Raw genomic sequence first — 17842 nt, 5'->3', positions numbered from 1 at the left:
GAGATGTGGTCTGTGGTCCCCACCTGCAGAACCATTCCTTTATTGAGGGTGTCTTGATAATTGCCAATAATTTCCATCTATAGTCTATTCCATTTGCACAACAGCATGTGAAATTGATTGTCTATCAGTGTTGCTTCCTAAGTGGACAGTTTGATTTCACAGAAGTTTGATATACTTGGAGTTATATTCTGTTGTTTAAGTGTTCCCTTTGTTTTTTTTTGAGCAGTATAATTATTATATATATATATATATATATATAATCTATAATAATTATATATATAATTATTATAGAGATATATATTATATATATATATATATATATATATATATATATATATATATATATATATATATATATATATATATATATATATATATATATATATATATATATATACACATATATACACATACACACACACACACACACACACACAGTACAGGCCAAAAGTTTGGACACACCTTCTCATTTAAAGATTTTTCTGTATTTTCATGACTATGAAAATTGTACATTCACACTGAAGGAATCAAAACTATGAATTAACACATGTGGAATTATATACTTAACAAAAAAGTGTGAAACAACTGAAAATATGTCTTATATTCTAGGTTCTTCAAAGTAGCCACCTTTTGCTTTGATGACTGCTTTGCATGCTCTTGACATTCTCTTGAAGAGCTTCAAGAGGTAGTCACCGGAAATGATTTTCACCTCACAGGTGTGCCCTGTCAGGTTTAATAAGTGGGATTTCTTGCCTTATAAATGGGGTTGGGACCATCAGTTGTGTGGTGCAGAAGTCAGGTGGATACACAGCTGATAGTCCTACTGAATAGACTGTTAGAATTTGTATTATGGAAAGAAAAAAGCAGCTAAGTAAAGAAAAACGAGTGGCCATCATTACTTTAAGAAATGAAGGTCAGTCAGTGTGAAAAATTGGGCAAACTTTGAAAGTGTCCCCAAGTGCAGTTGCAAAAACCATCAAGCGTTACAAAGAAACTGGCTCACATGAGGACCGTCCCAGGAAAGGAAGACCAAGAGTCACCTCTGCTTCTGAGGATAAGTTTATCCGAGTCACCAGCCTCGGAAATCGCTGGTTAACAGCAGCTCAGATTAGAGACCAGGTCAATGCCACACAGAGTTCTAGCAGCAGACACATCTCTTCAACAACTGTTAAGAGGAGACTTTGTGCAGCAGGCCTTCATGGTAAAATTGCTAGGAAACCACTGCTAAGGACAGGCAACAAGCAGAAGAGACTTGTTTGGGCTAAAGAACACTGGAAATCTGTGCTTTGGTCTGATGAGTCCAAATTTGAGATCTTTGGTTCCAACCACAGTGTCTTTGAAAGACGCAGAAAAGGTGAACGGGTGGACTCTACATGCCTGGTTCCCACCGTGAAGCATGGAGGAGGAGGTGTGATGGTGTGGGGGTGCTTTGCTGGTGACACTGTTGGGGATTTATTCAAAATTGAAGGCATACTGAACCAGCATGGCTACCACAGCATCTTGCAGTGGCATGCTATTCCATCCGGTTTGCGTTTAGTTGGACCATCATTTATTTTTCAACAGGACAATGACTCCAAACACACCTCCAGGCTGTGTAAGGGCTATTTGACCAAGAAGTAGAGTGATGGGGTGCTATGCCAGATGACCTGGCCTCCAGTCACCAGACCTGGACCCAATCGCGATGGTTTGGGGTGAGCTGGACCGCAGAGTGAAGGCAAAAGGGCCAACAAGTGCTAAGCATCTCTGGGAACTCCTTCAAGATTGTTGGAAGACCATTTGCGGTGACTACCTCTTGAAGCTCATCAAGAGAATGCCAAGAGTTTGCAAAGCAGTCATCAAAGCAAATGGTGGCTACTTTGAAGAACCTAGAATATAAGACATATTTTCAGTTGTTTCACACTTTTTTGTTAAGTATATAATTCCACATGTGTTAATTTATAGTTTTGATGCCTTCAGTGTGAATGTACAATTTTCATACTCATGAAAATACAGAAAAATCTTTAAATGAGGTGTCCAAACTTTTGGTCTGTACGGTATATAAATAAATTTATATATATATATATATATATATATATATATATATATATATATATATATATATATATATATATATATATATATATATATATATATATATATATATATATATATATATATATACACACATACACACACATATATATACACACACACACACACATTTTAACTTAAATCAATGTCAAGTATGGTATTTTTTTGAGCAGTGTATATTTATATTCGTTCTAGGAAAAAGAAATGGAGATTTGTTTCTGTTACCATACTTGACATTGAGTTAAGTTAAAATGTGTGTGTGTATATATATATATATATATATATATATATATATATATACACACACACACACACACACACACACACACACACACACACACACACACACACACACACATATACATTTTAACTTAAATCAATGTCAAGTATGGTAAGAGTAACAAATCTCCATTTCTTTTTCCTAGAAAGAATTTCTGATTGATTCTCCCTGTGCAGACAATCCCTCTCAAGACATGTCCAACAATAGTAATAAAATCTAAATGGACACGTTAACAAAAAATTTTATTACAGTAAAGACTTCTATGAATGATTTATACAATTCAGCACTGGTTTTGCAAATAAAAAAATAAATTTATAGGGTTCATTGTAGGGTTTTCTATTTTTTTTTCTCTATGGAGATTTTCATGAAAGTCTGCATTCTTGGCACGGTCCAGTAGTAATAGAATCTGGAATTTCTGCATTTTAGATAAAGATGTCTGATAAGGCCCTATAATAAGAGAGGCATGCACGCATGACACTGCGACATAGACCTGTCACAAGGGGTATGGCAATTTGGATCCTGAGGGTAGGAGCTGCTGGTAGATTATTCACTTACGCCAGAGTCATCACGTTGCTTGGGTCAAGCATGACCTCTATGACTGTGGTGCCCTCTATATCCACTTCCTTGCAGGGCGTTGTGTTCCTTCCAGTCACTCTGCAGGCCTGGTAGAATCCGTGCGGCTTCACTCGGCCGGAATCGTTGCCTACAAACACTTGCAGCACCACAGGCTCATTGTGACCTTCCAGCTGGAAAAGAGGAATGACATTTCATCACTGTTTTGGAACATAAGGTGCCTACGACGCTGGTAAATGTACCCCTTACACATATTGTAGGACGCACAGTATGTGCTTAATATATGCAATAGCTACACGCCCTATTGCCTTAAGCTGGGTTCACACGGTGCAGTTAGATAATGCACCATCTATATACTGCACAATGTTAAATGGCCAATGCAGTATTTTAATCAGACTTTTCCAGGCGAAAAAAAAGAAAGTCCAGTAAGTTATATAACTTACTAATAAAGTTCAGTTAGATCAAGTGTCCCTATTAATAGGTAGCCCCACCGTCCCAGGTCCGGCTGCCTCACCTCCAAGTCCTGTGTTCGACAATGGATAGTGTTCCCTGTGTTGGTGCACAACTAGAGTAGCAGTGTGTGAAGCGGGCTGGCTGCTTATTTTAATTTCTAAGCCAGCCCCCTTCTCTGGCTGATTCAAAGACAGAAAGGGGGAATAGGCTTAGGTCATCAAGCCCCTTTCATAACCAGCAATTCTGACATAACAAAAAATGACTTCCTATCAAGACCCGACAATGGAGGCACCTGGCCTAACAGAAATACATTAGGAAGTTATTTAACTTTTATACAATATTTTTTCCTTAAAAACTCCAACTAAAGATGCGTTTCCAAAATCAAAAGTTAGGCCCTAGCCAGCCATAGGATAGGGGATAAGTTACTGATCACTGGTGGTGCAACCACTGGCACCCTGGACCCCTAGAGCTGTAAAAAGTCATTGGAAGCAGGGGTAAAGCCTGCATGAATGGCACAAGTTCGTTGATGTCAATGATTATTCGCAGCTGTCATATTAAAGATCTCGGACAGCACCAATTAAAGCTATAAATAGTTGCTTTCTAGAAAACGGGACTTCCAACACTCAGTTACCATATGGACAGTTGTAGTTTCACAACAGTTCAGGATCCGTACATGCCCCAGAGTAAAATATTTAGGCCACGGTAACCCGTCCATGCCATCACCCACCTTCACTGTAGGAAACCCCTGCTGTGTCCGGTCTTTCACAGAGCCGCGGCTTCCCTCTGTCAGGTACCGGGCGCGGTGCTGAGTCTCTGGCTGTACAGCGATCTTCAGTTCTTTCCCTTCACTCTTCGATGGAAACTGCTCACATAGTAATGGACTCTTCTTCCCTCCCTTCGGAGACTCGGTGGCTCTGGGGTGGACATGGTAAATTAAGCCTTATGCCTCGGGATTTCAATCAGTACAATAAGAGATTTATTATCCTGAACTAAGATGTATGAGGAAAAAAGAAGGTGAAGTGTCGCCTAAAGCCATCATAATATAGACCTGGATTGGTTTCTACAGCCGCATGACTTTCCTTTTAGACTATTTTCAGCGAATATTTGACAGCTACTTCCATTCATTTCAATACAATGTGTCTGCTCATGGATGACCTCAAATAAATCCAACCTATTTTGGGGACTCTAGGGGCTCCCAGTGCTCGGTGTTATATGGTATGAAAGTGCATTTCATACAAGATGGTTCTGTGAGATGTCCTAATTTGCTATCAACAACCCAGGACAAGGAAAAAATGACTGGTTGGTGCAATTTTGACTCACAGGGCATATGTCCCAGTTGCTCCCTCCCTACTACGCATCTTGGTCTAACATGCAAGATATTTGGTGCTATCTGACCCCTACAAGTGCGGATCTCATGGATCAAAACTCATGAGGGTCCAAAATTGGTGCTCTGGGACCAAACTGACACAGTGCGTTGCAGACGGTCATAACACTTCTTACATCTTTTTCATGTTACAATGTCCTCTTTAACTAAACTTTTCAGAAGCACTTCAAACATCACATTAGGGATCTCCCAGCAACTTTTTAATATAATGCTATCACAATCCCAACGTTTAAAACCAAAGGCTCCTCTTATTGAAGATTCTACCCAACATTCTACAACGACAGGCTTTACCGAAGGTTGCACCCCCACAGGTTCCACCACCAGAGGTTCTACCCAAGGTTCCACCCCCACAGGTTCTACCCAAGGTTCCACCCCCACAGGTTCTACCCAAGGTTCCTAAACGTGAAAGACCATGTGGCAATTCCAAATCAATAGCTGTGTGTGTAATACATGAATGCTCCACACCTCCAGAATACAGAGGGCCAATTACCCTAACTAATAGGATGGCAACGGTGGTGAGGGAGAGCATATGAATGAAATGGAAAGGCCAACCCTTGAATTCTCTAACAAGCCATTTCCAAAATAAGGCTATGTGCCCACGATGCAGAAATGAAGCGGAAAATTTCTGCAGCGTTTCTGCATGGTCTTGGCAGTCAAAAACGCTTGCGGATTTTACACGCGTTTTTACATGCGGATTTGACTTGCATTTTTCAAGTCCACTGGGACCTCAAATCCGCATGCAGAAACGCACAAATAATGGACATGCTGCGGATTTTTCCGCAAGGAAAATCCGCAGCATGGGCACAGAACATGCAGATTTTCATTGGGGATCATGGGGCACGGATTACCAAGCGTTTTTAAAGCGTTTCTGCTGCGGAAATTCCGCATCAAAAACGCTTGAAAAACGCATAGTGGGCACACAGCCTTACAGCATGAGTGTTATCGGCAGCACATCCCATTTTCACAGGGAGATGTTTATAGTACTGCATAAACAATCCAATCAGCAGTCAAATGAGTGTTTTGCTTGTATGGCAAAGGCCAATGATAGGGAACATTCGTTAGGCCAATTATGTGGCTTTTAAAAGGGTCCCAAAATCCGAATCTAAAAAAAAAAATAACAAAAAATAAAACAAAACAACAAGCTACCTTGTAAAATCTCTGCTGTGTTTTTTATAGGATTTTACAAGTGTCCATAAGTTAAAACAAAGGTTATTAAGTTAAATGATTGCTAACACATTAGATGGATGTTTGCAGAGGATTGTGGCAAGCTTTTCCAAGAACTGCAGGGATAAAAGGAAAAATGGAGAGTGACTATTGTAAGTGGCTGCATAGAGGCATCCGTCATTCTGCCAGCTCAGATAATGACATCTAAACTCGTAATCTATGCATGCACTATAAACCTATGACATCCATTGGAGAACGGGGAGGCTCTAGTCCCATGGATGGTGGCCTCTGGGAGTGATGCACTTATTTATGGCTGGTTTAGATTAGAAAAAAAACCTAACAATAATAGATTTCAATATATGCAAATAATAGCAGCAAAATAAAACACTTAATTTTCATGTGTCAAGGTATGTTCCCTTAAATCTAAAGATGTTGCAATACTGAATATGTCATGTAACCGTTAGGCTGGGTACAATAGGATAATTATATATCTAGGATATTTATGATCACAGATCATATAAAATGGTGAGTTGTGCCAAATGACAGACTACTAAAGGTGCTGTCCTATAAATCAGGGCTGTGGAGTCGGAGTCAGTATAAAATGGACTGACTCCGACTCCTAAAATATAGAATAAATTGGGTACAGTAGTTAAATGCAGTTTGTGGGGAATATTTTTTCATAAGAATTTGGGAAAGTAATGAAATGTCCTATAAATGTCTGTCCTATTACTAGACTTTTAGCTGAGATGAATCTGTGCTACAGTAAATGTATTACTTCAACATCAGCCATGTATGAGGGAGTCGGAGTCGTGGAGTCTGTGTCATGGAAATTGAGGAGTCGGAGGTTTGGCTTACCGACTCCACAGCCCTGCTATAAATATCACATATCCATAAGAAAAGTGAAAAATGTATGATCGCAACTACTCAGCCCCACACTGATCATGAGTACGAGGGTCCTGAAATCCCTGGGGCAGTAATGAGTATTCATTATTATATGCATATGCTTTGCTCACCGTGTACAAGAAAGGTGGTCGTACATACTCAAAGGGGACAGTTCTTTGGATCAGTGGGGGTCTCAGCAGCCGGTCACCCAGCAATCATACAATTATCTATTCTGTTAAATATATGCAATTAATTGAATAATAATAAACTAGTCATTAATGGAGCTACTTTACCTTATCAATATTTACTTTGCTAAATTAATACATCTAAGTTGATGTTGATATTTCCCATTTTTTGGGGCAGAGACATTCAACTGATGACTATGGAAGGAGGCCAAACTTAAAGCTCTCGAGTACCAATATAAAATCTGTAATAGCTGCCCCATTGTCGTCTTTACATGAAGCAGAGTAACCTTTTGTGCCCACCTTCCCGGTGTTCACTACCTATGTAACCCCTTTAGCTTCGCCACTGGCTATGTAATGTTCTTTTCTAAAAACTATTGACCTATATGGACAGCGGCTTTATGGTGCTTGGCAAACAGAGTCCAACACACCTATGATGCCCTCTTCTATAGCATAGCATCAAGTGCACAGAGTAGAACCAGTCAATGATCTCCAAGGCAGATTTGCAGAGGGATCAATGAATGGATCAATGCTTATAATTAATTTTTAGCTTTTATTTTCAAGAATATTGGTGACCACCACTCAATGGCTTCTTCACCAAATGTTGGCAAGGCCTATGGTGTAAAAAGGTAATGTATCAAGTGCCTAGATTGCCCATTGTACTCTGATGTTCCAACCATCTTATAGCCCCGAGTTGGACTTGATGGTATATAACTAGAATCTACTCTACTGATTTACACACGAACAGTAAAATTAACGTTTTCTGGATAGGACAAGAGGGAAAAATGCGTATTAAACTCAAATACCAACCCATTTCCAGCCTGGCCGTTGCCTTTGCCGTCCGAGGCGAGTTGGGAGAGAACATAATGTGGAGCTTTGGCGCTGTCTGCATCAAAAACGTCCATGTTGGAATCTCGTCTCTTGGCCCCGGGCCTCTGCTTGGTGTTTCGTTTGCGTGACTTACGTGGGACTTCCGTATTATCATTGTAGGAATGGGAACTCATGTTGCTGAAATTGGATGCAGAGTCTTCCGTCCACATGTTGCAGCTCTGCTCAGAATCCAGTCCACCCCCTTCATCTTGGCAGGACATCTGACTGCTATCCAGCAGGTCTTCCGGGGGTGGAGAAATGTTTAGGACTGTCCATCTCAATGGCGCCGACTGCTGCCGGCCCGTATTACTGGCTAACAGCTGTTCACTTACCCCTGGCTTACTTACCCCCGTGGTAGAGGATTGCATAGCTTTGGTATCGGTGAGTGAGGTAGAGAAATTAGAAGGGCTGGAAGTGGTGGTAAAGGAACTGCGTGCACCGCCCATGGTGGAAGAGGAGGAAGATGAGGCATCTGCAGTGTATAATCCAACAGTAAATACACACATTTTCATCGGCACTGGCCAGCAGTCCCAATGGATTTAAGTGATTTTTTTTTCTTTCAAAAATATATCCAATTATTTAAAATTCCCACAAAAAAAAAGTTGAAATTTGGTAAAAAAAAAATATTGCAAAAAATTGGCTAAAATATTACTAGCCAGTAACTAAAAAAAATTGCCCATTCTGTACTGGCTGTGCCAATAACGTTTAAGATAAAAAAAGGCTAAAAGAAAAAAATAAATCCAAAAAAGTTATATAATCTTACTTTCTTAGATAGAATTTAGAAATTTTCAGCCAATTGCAAAAATCAATGAAAATTATTTGAACCCCCATATAAAATGTTTTTGTGGTAAACATGTATTGCCAATTAGTACATGTATTTTTTTTTTTTTAATGGGACTGACTGTAGCCACAAAATATTAAAATAAGTTTCTAACCTATGAAGCAGAGAACTACAGGTCATTTTTAATGCAGACACTCCCTGCTTCAGAGGCAAATCCTGGAATAAAAATATGAGAAAATAAATGAGAAACAGCTGCTAATTATTCCAGTTCATCAAACTATTAAAAATAAGAAAAGATAAAAAAATAAAATAAAATAATAGAAGTAAGAGACAAACTCAAATACTGTGCAAAATGGAACTGATGCAGAGTTGGACCCTAAATAGTATGTAAAAAAAGGGGGTAATTAAGGTCATTAATAGACCGGGTGTTGACCTTACATCACTTTCTTGATAGACTGGTTCGATTAAGCCACAATGAATTATTATTTATGCCGGTGGATTTATTACGAAGTCATCCAGCCTTTATATGATGGCTTTTTATGAATATTAAGCAAGTATATCACAATATAATATATTAATATAGGTTTTCCGTTTACCAAAGGGGTAATGCTATTGGTCAAAGTTCACAAAGATGCATTATATATAATTAGAATTAATGACTCAATTATTAAATAAATATAAGACGTTCGATCACAAACCAATATGTTAAAAAAATTGGCCAAATGGAGATAACTTAACTAGTACCATTAAGAGAATGTCCCCACCCCCCAAGGGTTAAAAGCAATTTCCTTTCAATATAAAAGATAATATTTTGGGGAGGAATATATTCCAGACATTTTCCATAGCTATAATTATTGTGATATGGGGATAAATAACAACTATGGCGACTGGACTTAAAATTGCCATTTTTTGGGAAATTGAAGGAAAAAAAATATTTTTTATCAGTTCCATTTTACACAGTGTTTGTGCACATTGCTATACTTTGCAGCTGAAATAAAAAAAAAAATAAAATAAAAAATAAAAAATTCAGTGACTTTCCAAAGCATTCACATTGAAAAAGAAAATTATAGAACTGTATAGGTGCTGTGGTTGTTCTTGGTCATGCATTAAGAAAATGCTTTAATATTAAGGCTTGTATTATATTATTTTGTTTAACCAGATTTGAAGCCACTTTGCTTAGTCCATTAGGACTTTTGTTAAAAATAGTAAACTTTTTATCATCACTTTCTGAAAAATACTATATGGACAGAAATATTGGGCCCCACATTTTAATCACTCAGGTTTTTTATTCAGTCCCATTGTTCCTGGTGTATAACCTCCAGACCCTCGCCACCCATTGTATAACATTTCCCATTACCCCTCGGTGTATAACCTCCGGCCCCTCGCCCCCAGGTGTATAACCTCCGTCCCCTCGCCATACCGTCTGCTTTTACTAAAATGACAGAATGGCTGGTGGTAAAGAGCTCACGGATACTGATGTAACAAGTCCGTTCACGACATTTCTTCCTTCTAAATCTTCCCCCATCACCTGTGAGTGATATTATTGCAAGGAGGAAGGAGCCGCAGCAACTCAGCCACAAAGTGGCTGTATGCAGCCTTACATCACCAAACACAATACGGAGCATCGGATGGAGTGGTGTAAAGCCGTCACCACTGGACTCTGGAGGAGACGTGTTCTGTGCAGTGAAGGATCACACTTCTTTATCTGGCGTCTGATGAAGGAGTCTGGGTTTGGTGAATGCCAGGAGAACGTTACCTGCCTGACTGCATTGTGTCCGTTGTACAGTTTGGTGCAGTAAGGATAATACTATGGGCTTGTTTTTTTTAACGTTCAGCCTCGGCCCCTTAGTTCCAGTTCTAGTTCAGCACAAAACACTGTAGACAACTGTAGCTTCCAGCTTTGTGGGAACAGTTTGTGAAATGCCCTTTTCTGCTCCCCATGACTGTGCCCAGAACACAAGGTCCATACAGAAATGGTTGGGGGAGTTTGGTAGAAGAACATGAGCGGTCGCACAAAGCCCAGACCTCGGCCCCATCCAACAACTTAGAAATGAGCTACAACTGGAGATTGTGAGCCCGGCCTCCCCCCCAACATCAGTGTCTCACAAATGTTCTTCTGGATGAATGGTCAAAGATTCCCAAAGAAACACTCCAACATCTTGTACAGAACCTCACTAGAACTTCATATTAATGTCTATGGTTATAGAATGGGAGGTAACAAAGGCTCCTGCACAACGTAACGTGGCGGGGGATCATACTTTTGTCCATATAGTGTCTATTTGAAAAAGCAAAACTTTTCTGTTACAGGAAAAAGATATATCTTTGTACCGTGTTAGGCAGTAGATAGAAAAATATTAAGATTTGAGAGTCCTCAGTGGTTGATACCTTTTAATGGCTAACTGAAAAGATGGTAAAAAATTGCAAGCTTTTGAGACTGCTCAGGCCTCTTCATCAGGTCTAGAATAACACAAAGCTGAAGAATCACATTTTTATACACAGCAGGGCACAAGAATAATGCAATAGATGAGACAAGTGACGTGAAGCAGAACTATGAGTGTGGGAGGGTGCAGAAAGAGTTGTGGCCTTAAATATTGGAGCAGTTCATAGTTAAGGAGTGTGAAAGTTTTATTGTCCTGTGATTGAAGTCTGATCCATGGTTGTGATGACCCCACAGGTCTGAGGAGCACATTCCTTATTTGAGGTAGAATGACATAAATCTATGAGACACATTCATTCCTGCACTGAGAGTGTCAAAAGTTGTCATGAGTTTGTATTTTCTCCCCCCTCCCATACTCCTAGTTCTGCTTCACGTCACTTGTCTCATCTATTGCATTATTCTTGTGCCCTGCTGTGTATAAATATGAGATTCTTCAGCTTTGTGTTATTCTATGCCTGATGAAGAGGCCTGAGCTGTCTCGAAAGCTTACAATTTATTACCATCTTTTCAGTTAGCCATTAAAAGGTATCAACCACTGAGGACACCAAACCTTAAACTTTTCTGTTGGATTCTCTGAATAATATTAGAAGTAATAAAATAGTAATAAAAAAATGGGTGGAAAATATACTGTAATTGACAACATATATTAATGTAATTATTTTTTAAATTTGTTTAAAAAAAAAAAAAAAAAGAAGCTTAATGGTAATTCTTTATGTGATGCTACAGTGATTAATTAGATTAGTAAAGTAAGATACTTTACCATATTTTTTTTATTTTTTGCAAAATGAACAACTGAATGGATGTGGCTACAATACCAAAATCAGTGATCACAGAGGGCAGCCAGCATATAGTAAATTAATAATGAAAAATATTAGATTTCATACCCAGTGCCTTTCCTTTAGCAAATCCAATACTGGATATACAAATGATAACACGTGACCGACTGTATTTCATGTAGACTCCCAGGTACACATAAAAACATATGCACAAGCAACGTGGCAATAAATCCATGGTCAAAATAAATTTGCCAATTCTATTATTATTTTTTGTAATATTGTGAATAAAAATAAATAAAAGAAAATGAACATTTTTACCAACATTCATCATCAATCCACTATTTAAAAAAAATAAAATAAATTGAATAAAAAGAAAAGAAAAGAAAGAAAGGAAAAAAAAAGGCTTAGGAAGAAGTCTGAAAACGAGACCGACCTATACCCTGGGTGAGTTTGGATGGGTTTAGTGTCTCTGGCAATATTTGTCTTCACTATTGATAGACAGACATAGTCACACAACCCACCACACGATGCCTGCCTCTGAGTGGAGAAGCTAGAATGCAAGTTAACTGTATTAATAGAGAAAACAGCTAGCATCCCAGCAAATATAAAAGAAGGATAAAAAATGTAAAAAAAATATTAAAGCAATCCAATTATCACATGGAATTCCAATTTCAGCAATATTTTAGGCCACATTCTCTCTGAAATACTGTCGTGTCTGCATTCACCTACCCCCTCCCTCAACCCCCAAGTTTCCGAAATTCATACAGCCATACACAGGTGTACGTCTGGAATATATTTACGCTCGCGTTAGTTTAAATTAGTCAGCAGGGTCAAAACTCAATAGCCGGTTGCCTCAGCAAAAAGGATATACTGATTGCGCGCCCCCCACCTCACCCCAAAATGTCTTGGCTGCGGTTGGGGGCGGTGATAATGAAATACAAACTGGCAGTACTTTACAATCTCGTGCTTAAAGAAAAATAATTATCTTTTGAGATTTACGCTATAAAAAGGGTTAGTTTAGTTTTTTTTCAGCCTTGGATACTCTCAGTTCGGCATGATCAGTTAAAGTCGTAGAAGCTCAAGCGATTATGCTGTTCACCATGCTTTACACTGCAGCTTTCCTATTCAATTTCTGATTCTACACCTGAAACTAGATACAGTGAAACCTGGTGTAAATCAAGAATTTATGGTACGTTGGCATCCCACTTCTCAAACAGCAGAGGTAGGGTGGAGTTTGTTCCCTAGAAATTGTACTGCTGTCATAGGGGGGCATCCATATCAGACTATTTCCCATCAACTTGTCCTTTTATAGCGTAAATTCTTCCTGGGCCAAGTATGGAAAAAAAAAAGTCCTTTTTCACGGGGGTGCATATTTCAACTCTACCAATTCAGCTTCATTTACTGACATTAATGTCATTTTCTGCCCCCTTCCATAAAGAAATGAGTGTGGGAGGGGGTCTTTATATGTATATTAATAGTCACACTGAAGCTCTGCATAATAATGCAGATTTTTACGCCTACCTTGATCTGCAGAAAGTGACAAGCCCTATAGGGGCTTAAATTGGTCGTCACCTTTAAAACTCCTTATTTCAAGAGTTCCCAAAGTGGGATGAATAATCAGAATTGTTTTTTATTTTACATATATTTTACAAATTTTTCTGTTTATTTACCCATTAAAAGTTTCATGGTTTTGATACTTTTTATACTTTAGCCTCATCTTGCAGCAGGAATTAGTCTTCCAGGTGCATTGTCGAATTTTCCAAAATATTCTGGAATGATCTAAACAGCAGGAAGTCCCCTGATGTAAAAATATATCCTCCATATATTTACACAAAAGCACCTGAATATACCGAAACGCTTCTGTTATTGGAAAACAGAGGAAAAAAAGTTTGCATTTCACCAACCGTACGGCCAAGGTCATATTTCCTTTTTTTTTTTTTTTTTTTTTAAATGGGGTGAACTGAGGTCTGGAGCATAAAAGATGCAATTATTTTTAGATAAAATATAATACCCATTTATTTTTTTCCCCCATTACTCCCCTTGAGCTGACTCCAATCATACTGTACCAACGCCGACTGTCAGGTCTGATTTAGTAGGTTAATCAACCCGTGCACATTCTGTGATAACCACAGCCGATAAGAGTAATCTCTAATTACCCGCCCCGACCGCAGCCAATATAAACAAGACACATTATTTTTAGCTCAGTCCGAAAGCGAGAAAAGCCGTGGAGGCAACAGGCGGTATATTCCATGTAATGAATTAGGGCTATTTGTACGGCAATACACAAGTAACCAAGCAATAAAAAAAAAAGGTAGACACGCGGCAATCTGTGGGTTTATTGGGAAAAATGGCAGTGCAATAGGAAAAAATAAACTTTTTGGTTAAAAAAAAAAAAATGCACTGGGATAAAACTAACACAATAAAACCACAGATTTGGAGACAGGACAATGAGCGGCGCTGTAAAGTATTGCATTTCACAGGATGGATGAAATGTGGAGTGGGGTTTATGTATGACTCTGGCTATATCATGCCAGCAACAGAAATATCTGGGGCCACAAATCAGATATAAAGCAATTTAATCAACTGCTGCTGTATAATATGAATCATTATCTAAAGGGATGATAAATTCATTTGGAATTTTCTGAATAAATATAAAAGGACATAAGTCATTTATAATAAATGGTAACAATAAGAACCAAGGAACAAAATAAAAAAAAAAAAAAAAAGCCCAAAATGGTTTGGATAAAGGAAAGGGGCGATTAGTCTAACAGAGAAGGAGTTAGGATGTAATATAACAGGATTACATAATAATTTATAAAGGGGGCGCTCCAGCTGCCAACCAATTCCTCCGCAGCAATAAATGCTCGACATGTGCTGGAATCATAGTGGAGTCATTCTGCCCAGCTCAGGAACACATTTGTGTGCAAATAACGGCATGCACACAAATTATAGATAAAAAAAATAAGGAATACATTTTTTTTTTTTTTTTTTTTTCAATAACTCAATTTTGCCTCTTTGGACATCATCACATAAACCACGCTCCACTTTACCAGCGCTGTTCATTTAGGCCAAGGATAGAATAAAAATAAAATAAAAAAACAACAAGGCAAAAAATATAAATATATAAGTAAACAACAACCGGTTTATTGAACTAGAGAGATGAAATTATATGCGTACCAGCAGCGACTACAGCCGGCGGAGGCGATCCTGCCTCTCCACCGCTCGTCTGACTCATTGGTGCGACAGAGGTTTCACGAGATGTGGGTAACTGCAGCTCCTTTGGGAGAAGGTCATAAACCGATTCTAAAAAGGAAAAAAAAGAACAGGCAAAAATGGATTAAGATGCAAAAATAAAAATGCAAAATGAAAAAACTCAATGAATTAGTAAGACATAGGTAAAAGCAAGGCTTGCGGAATCGGTAAGCCAAACCTCCGACTCCTCAATTTCCATGACACAGACTCCAACTCCGACTCCACGGCTCATGTGTAAGTGATAAATTTACTGCATCACAGATTCATCTCAGACAGACATTTATAGGACATTTCATAACTTTCCCAAATTCTTGTGATAAAATATTCCCCACAAACTGCATTGGACTACTATACCCAATTTACTATATATTTTAGGAGTCGGAGTTGGTCCATTTTCTACCGACTCCACCAAAATGGGCTCCGACTCCACAGCCCTGGGTAAAAGTTGATAAAACTTTGTGATAAATTCTCTTTCTAAACAGTGGGGCTGCCTTGGCTATTAAACGAGCCAGTAGGCCAGCCTCCTTCATTCAGGAGAGGAATGTAGCTCATATTAGGAGAAAGGTATAGGAGGACAGGCAACAATATCTCAAGACCAGAGAAGCTTTCTTAATTCAAGTATATAAGTAAATAGAATATTTTTTTCCACTTATATTAAAACACCTTTTTTTTTTTTTTTTTTTTTTTTTTTTTATAGCTAGACAACCCCATGCTTGGCTCATCCAAATGTGCACATTATTTCTATGGAGAGAAGTATTAAATCTCACCTGCTGGTTCTTGCCGGAAGAGACATTGGGGCATAGATCTTACGCCGCCATGCACATTAGACTAATGAACTTGCTGACATCTACTGGTTTGGCCAATGGTCTAATGTATATAGGGCACAGGGCGACGGATGATTTAAGAGAGATGTCGAACATGTCCGGTTTTGGACTGCTGATTGCATTGCATCGTTCTCCAGGAGATAAGCCACCGGCCAAGGTGTCAGTCGGTAACTTTCTCATAGAGAACACAGTCCCTCATGGAGATGGAGCCAGAGGGTTAATAATAATTACATAAGCCGAAATTGAGACATGTCAACCAGTGGAAGATAAAAGTCAATTAGAAGTGCAGGGAGTGTCAATGCTCAGAGCAATTAACTGCAGCTTGTGTAACTAAATTAGTAATTTTACATAAGGATATAGTAGCCCAGGCGTAGTCACTACTGGCTACATTACAGAAGTAGCAGACAATCCTCATTACATATGGTACCACTGATACGGAGAATAAAAGGGCCGAGGATATTACTTAGCGCAGCCTCGTCCTCTTTGTTTTTCCAGCACAGTGACCCCCTGTTGTGCTGAGATCTGTAGCGCAGCCCTATTCAAGTAGATGTGGCCAGATCCAGTACCATGCACGGCCAGCAGCCTGGAGATCTGAAGTGATAAATCAGTCTTGGCCTTTGGGTTACTGAGGTGTCCCAAAGGTCACACCTGCATTCTAGTGATGTCATCACTGTATAAGATGGGAATACACCTTTAACGGTAATGAAGGTAATTTTCGCAACCATTGAGATGCAGCAGGACATGACAGTCTCCATGCCATGTAAGAGACCGCAGATCTGCCCTATGGAGGTGCCGTAATGGCAGCCATGATTGGCTCGACCACTCGCAATCCAAAAAAGTAATATGGTTAGCAACAAGAATAACGAGTATACTAACAATTGTATCTTCTAAAGCAAGGAAAGGGATATGGCGCCACTAATTTCCCAATTCCCTGAGCAATAAACATATCATAGAACCGTTAAGATCTTCAGTGTCTACATAATTTCCAAAATATCCAGAAACATGTAAGATAATATGTGTGGGGGAGGTCTGAAGGGTTGAGAGGTGATCCAAGCCTGGAAACCAAGTCCCCCTGGGCTTGTGATTGTGCTAGTATCTGCAGTGGCCAACTTTTTGAGAAGGAAGTGGTGCCTTTCCCTTGCCAGCAGCGCTTGCATTATTTAACCCCCCAGCCTGCTCTTACCAGAGGCCAAATTAAAACTGGGTGCTGGTTTACGATGTTCCAAGTTTTTCTTCCGTCCCTCCACTTAAGACATCTATACAAGGGATCTTTTTGCTGGCTCGATGCCACGCTGGTCTTTTGAGGTCAGCGGCATAAAATGTGACCTAATGTACGAGATTGCATTCAGCAACCTTGAGAATTTTACTGAGAGTTGGCCCCTCGCAAGGGCTCGGATTAATATTAAATCCTACCCAGATCTGGTTGTCATGTTGTACAGTACGCTCGTATATATCTCCACCTCCAGCTACATAGGAGGGAGGCAGGAGCACCTTTACTTTTTTTATTGGGCATTTTTTCCTTACTGACATACACATGAACACATATTATAGAGATGTCCAGCACTTAACATATGGAATCAAGATCAACCTTTATGACAGGAAGGGATCCATAAAAAACACGGAAACCAAAATTCCCGTTGACTTTATTTGCGCCTTCTTATATAGATGGAAACTGTAAAAATCATAAGTTATTTTACAATGGGAGACAGTGGCCTATGCAAAATACATGTCTAAATGGCAGCTCGATTTTGCAGATGGTTTCTTTGGTCACTGATGGGAATTGTTCATGTCCAATACTATATATGACCTATGAGCAGGTGTAGTGCTATTCTAAGAAGAAAGCAGCCATGTTTTACTAAATCTAGACATCTCCCCATGTGTATGTCTTTTTTTTTGGACAAGTGGAGGTCATAG

The 17842-nt window shown here is 39.1% G+C and overlaps 1 protein-coding gene across 11 annotated transcripts in view; it reads right to left on the bottom strand.

Moving 5' to 3' along the window:
* NFAT5 (nuclear factor of activated T cells 5) overlaps positions 1–17842 on the bottom strand; it is a 72151-nt gene that overhangs the window by 25788 nt on the left and 28521 nt on the right. For 5 of the 11 annotated variants that reach the window (XM_073659237.1, XM_073659241.1, XM_073659238.1 and 2 more), the window contains exons 2-5: positions 15030–15155; positions 7799–8330; positions 4104–4290; positions 2906–3096 (exon numbers count right to left, since the gene is read on the bottom strand). In XM_073659237.1, coding sequence (XP_073515338.1) covers positions 2906–3096; positions 4104–4290; positions 7799–8330; positions 15030–15155 — 1036 coding nt within the window. Of the gene's footprint in view, positions 1–2905; positions 3097–4103; positions 4291–7798; positions 8331–8793; positions 8856–12285; positions 12321–15029; positions 15158–17842 lie in introns of those variants that run through there. The other 6 variants (XM_073659244.1, XM_073659247.1, XM_073659242.1 and 3 more) reach the window with 5 other exon arrangements.

The sequence above is a fragment of the Phyllobates terribilis genome, unplaced genomic scaffold (assembly GCF_046119375.1).
Source record: "Phyllobates terribilis strain yellow unplaced genomic scaffold, ASM4611937v1 Scaffold_13__5_contigs__length_258822181, whole genome shotgun sequence".
NCBI lineage: Eukaryota > Metazoa > Chordata > Amphibia > Anura > Dendrobatidae > Phyllobates > Phyllobates terribilis.
The sequence above is the reverse complement of the archived record's forward strand: the minus strand, read 5'-3'. Positions and strand labels throughout refer to the sequence as shown.